At 12.6% G+C, this 3,990-nt stretch overlaps 1 protein-coding gene across 1 annotated transcript, besides 5 other annotated features; it reads left to right on the top strand. All coding sequences in view use genetic code 6, as the record gives it.

The window, feature by feature from the left end:
- Positions 1-687: 687 nt before the first annotated feature.
- Positions 688-727: a microsatellite.
- A 97-nt stretch (positions 728-824) lies between these two features.
- Positions 825-855: a microsatellite.
- A 306-nt stretch (positions 856-1,161) lies between these two features.
- Positions 1,162-1,205: a microsatellite.
- Positions 1,206-2,889: 1,684 nt separating this feature from the next.
- Positions 2,890-3,470, top strand: IMG5_009910 (hypothetical protein; the record flags this gene model as incomplete). Its single annotated transcript, XM_004039740.1, has 2 exons — positions 2,890-3,045; positions 3,423-3,470. The coding sequence occupies 2 exons, from the start codon at positions 2,890-2,892 to the stop codon at positions 3,468-3,470; spliced, it is 204 nt and encodes a 67-aa protein (XP_004039788.1).
- Positions 3,356-3,421: a microsatellite.
- A 200-nt stretch (positions 3,471-3,670) lies between the features above and the next one.
- Positions 3,671-3,710: a microsatellite.
- Between the last annotated feature and the right edge of the window lie 280 nt (positions 3,711-3,990).

Raw genomic sequence — 3,990 nt, 5'->3', positions numbered from 1 at the left:
ACACATCTTAGTTCTATTTTTAATATACATAATCTAAAAAATTACTTTTTTAGAAAGAAAAAATTAAAAAAATTAATTAAAAGAAACAAAATTATGTGTTACTAATCTCTATTTTTTTATATAGCCAAAAATTAAATAGTCATTTAATAATAATACAATTTTGAAGCATTATAAATATATTAAAATTTTTCAATATTTTTTATTATTATTAATAAAAGATTTAAATTTTTCAAAAAATAAAAAAAAATTAAATATATTTTTATCTTAAATTATTTGCTCATATTTTTTTTTTCTTTAAAAAAAAAAAAAAAGAAAAGATTTTCAATTAACAAAACAAAAGTATTAAAAAAAATAGATAAGTTAATTAGTTTATATAAGTTTATATAATTATTAAAAATAAATAAACAATAAGAAATAGTTATGATATATATTTTTTTTATAATTAGTGTTTTTTGATACCTAAAAAAAATTATTTTATTTTAAAAATGATATTTTAAAAAATAAAACATAATCATAATTTATATTATTAAAATAAATTAATTTATTTTTATTAAACCTACCTATAATAAATAAATTGTTTAATTTTATTATTTGTAAATTGATTTATTTATACTTTATAAAAATTAAAATTTTATAAATTTTGATATGATATATTAAAAGGAAAAAAATAAATATTTAAGAAACTATATATTTTAATTAATAAAAAAATATTATATTAAAAAAAAAAAAATACTAAATAAATTATAAACTTTAAATTTTCTTAATTTTCATATCTAAAATCTATTTAAACAAAAACAAAAAATCAAAAGAATGCAAGTAATGATATTATATATTAATTAAATATTAATTAAATATATTTTCATATAAGACAATTCAAAAATTTATATGCAAACTATACATAAATTATTTAACTTTTTTATTTTTCTCATTTTAATATATTTTTTTTATTTATATTTTGATTAAAGTTATAAACCTAAAATCCTTCTTCAGTTTTACTTGTTATAATAAACAATAAAGAAAATAAAAATGTGACACATGATATGTATTTTAATATATTTTCGAAGTATGGGAGTGTTTAAAAAGTTAATAAAATATAAAATTATATATAAGAAATATATAGTTTTCTTAATTTAGTTTTTTATTTTATTTTTTAAAAATTAAAAAAGATTTTGATATTTAAAAGATCTTTATAATTAAAAGCATTTATAGAAATGGATTCTATATAGAATGCAGAAAATGCAAAGAATACTTTAAATTAAACATTATTATTAAACGGACAATTTAAAATGAATATATATTATTCCAATTTAAAAAAATTGTTTTTAAAGATATTAATTGTGGAGGAATCGGTAAATAAAATATTTATGTATATATTATTTTTTTTTTTTCCTTTTTTTAATAAATTAAAATATAAATATAAATAATATTTTTTAAAAAAATAAAATATATATATATATTTATTTAATTTAATTTTATTTATACATAAAACTTTAAGACTACTCAAACTAAAATTTAAATTTTTGTAAAAATTCATTATAAGAATAGTTAGTATAATAAAATATAAAATATAAAAATTTTTAATCTCATAAAGGTAAAATTAATTATTTTTTATATATTTATAAAATATTAATAAATAGATATATTTATAAGTTGTATTTTTTTTTTACACTATATTAATTTATTAAATATTATATAAAAAAATATATTTTTTTAATTTAAAAAAATTAGCGATGCAATTTAATTAAAACTAAAAATAAATAAATGTAAAATTAAGAATAAATTTTTAAATAAAATATATATTATTATAATATTTTTATAACATTAGTCTTTTTAATATATTATATAATTAATCAGTAATCAAAATATTAATATTTTTTAATATTATAAAAAGAATAAATGCAATTTATTATATAATAATTAATTAAATTTAACTCCTAATTTGATTTCTTAATTAATAAATCCGAATAATTTATATATGCATAATATTAATTAAGGAAAGTAAATAAATTTTTATCTGTTATCATAAATTAATAAAAATATAATTTATTAATAATAGCTATTCATAGGTAAAAGTCACTCAACCAACACAAATAGATAATAATAAGAATTTTGGTCCATATTCAGAATAATTATTTTTAAATACAATTAATGCAGCAAAATCTGATAAATGTTCTTAAAAAGATGAATTAGATTCAGATTAATATGATGATGAATAATTTATTTAATAAATATATGGAATGTGTATAGATGAATAATCACAAGAAGATTTATAAGAACAAAATAAAGGAAATTAAAGATTTTAGTGCAAAAACTATGAACTGAATACAACAAATAAAAATAACGGTTCAGTTTAATAAAACATTAATTAAAGTAATAGCAATTATTCTTTAAATTAATTATTTTAAAGTACTTTAACTGCCGATTGTTCAATAAACTAAAATTTATAAATGTCATAAAATGAATAATGTATAAAAAATATTCTTATTTATTTTTTGTTATAAAACAAAAAATAAAAAAGTGCATTTTAATTTTAATTCAGATAACTAGATATAAAGTGAAAAAATAATTTAGTATTAAGATTCTAATAACTTATTTATAAATGATTTATAAAGTCTAAAATCCTCAATTAATATATTTTCTTATAATTAAAATTAAGACTATAATTATTTTAATAATCCTAATTTTCTAGATTTTAATACTGTTATCTCCTGTTAAAAAAATTAAAGAGGTGTTATTTATAATAACAATTATAATTTAATCTCAATTAATTAAAGTTTTTTTTTTTTATAAGTAAATTTAATAAATATATAATTTTAAATTTTTTTAGATTTAAGAAAATCAAAAGTTATTTATGCTAGATGGTTTGACAAAAATTAAGTTACTTTAAAGATGATATTAAATTTATTTAGTTTTTATGGAAAAATAGAAAAAATGATTTATATTAAAGATAAGTCTTCATGCTTAATAGAATATAAGAATTTATATGATGCCTAAATATCTAAAGATAACTTAAATGATATTACATTTATGAGAAATTAGATAAAAGTCATTAATAAAAATTATAGAAATATTTTTACAAATATAATATATAAAATAAAAAAAGATTTTTTATAGCAATTATGATTAAATATATATTAAAAATGCAAAAAAATTATAAATATTTGATATAAACGAAAACGGAACAGAAGAATATTATATTTCTAATTCTAGTAATTAAAAATATAAATAAAACATTTAAATATTAAACTCACCTTCTGAAATGATAATAATAAGTGGTTTATCATAAGAATAATGCAATAAATATTTTTTTTAAAATAATAATTAAAATATAACATAGTTTTAGTAAATTAGAAATAATATTATTTATTTATTTTTTTTTAAAAAAATTAAATAATATTTTATATTTTTGTTTTATAAAAAAGGTTTATTTAATTTAAAAATTAATTCCTGATAAAATTTATAAATGTTGAAAAATGTATAGAATCGATTGTGAATTTAGATTATTAAGATTTTACAGAAAAGTAAACATAAATAAGATATATAAATTATTTATTTACCTAATAAAAAAAAAATCTATAAATAAAGAAAAATTATAATATAGTTCTATAATAATAGCATAAAGTAAAAAAAAAGTTAGTTTAAAGAACAAAAATATTGAAATAATTCTAAACTTTTCTCTTTTTCTCTCTTTTCTCTTTTTTTTCTTTTCTTCCTTTTATATATTTTAGAGTGATAATAAAATTATATAAAAAAACTTATTCTTATTATATTTTATATTAAAACTTATTCCATATAAATATCAAAATTTTTTTTTAAAAAAAAGAAACAAAATCAAATCAAAAAATAATATAAAAATATGATAAAAAATAAATTATTTTTTATTTAAAAATAAATATATGTAATTTTTTTTGATTATTAAATATATTTAATCATTTATATATCTATCTATATTAAATAAAATATAATTATAATCGCTTATTTATAATTTAA

This window comes from Ichthyophthirius multifiliis (genome assembly GCF_000220395.1).
Source record: "Ichthyophthirius multifiliis unplaced genomic scaffold scaff_1120509249528, whole genome shotgun sequence".
In the NCBI taxonomy this organism is placed as follows: Eukaryota; Ciliophora; class Oligohymenophorea; order Hymenostomatida; genus Ichthyophthirius; species Ichthyophthirius multifiliis.
Note: the sequence above shows the minus strand (reverse complement) of the source record. Positions and strands in the feature narration are given on the sequence as shown.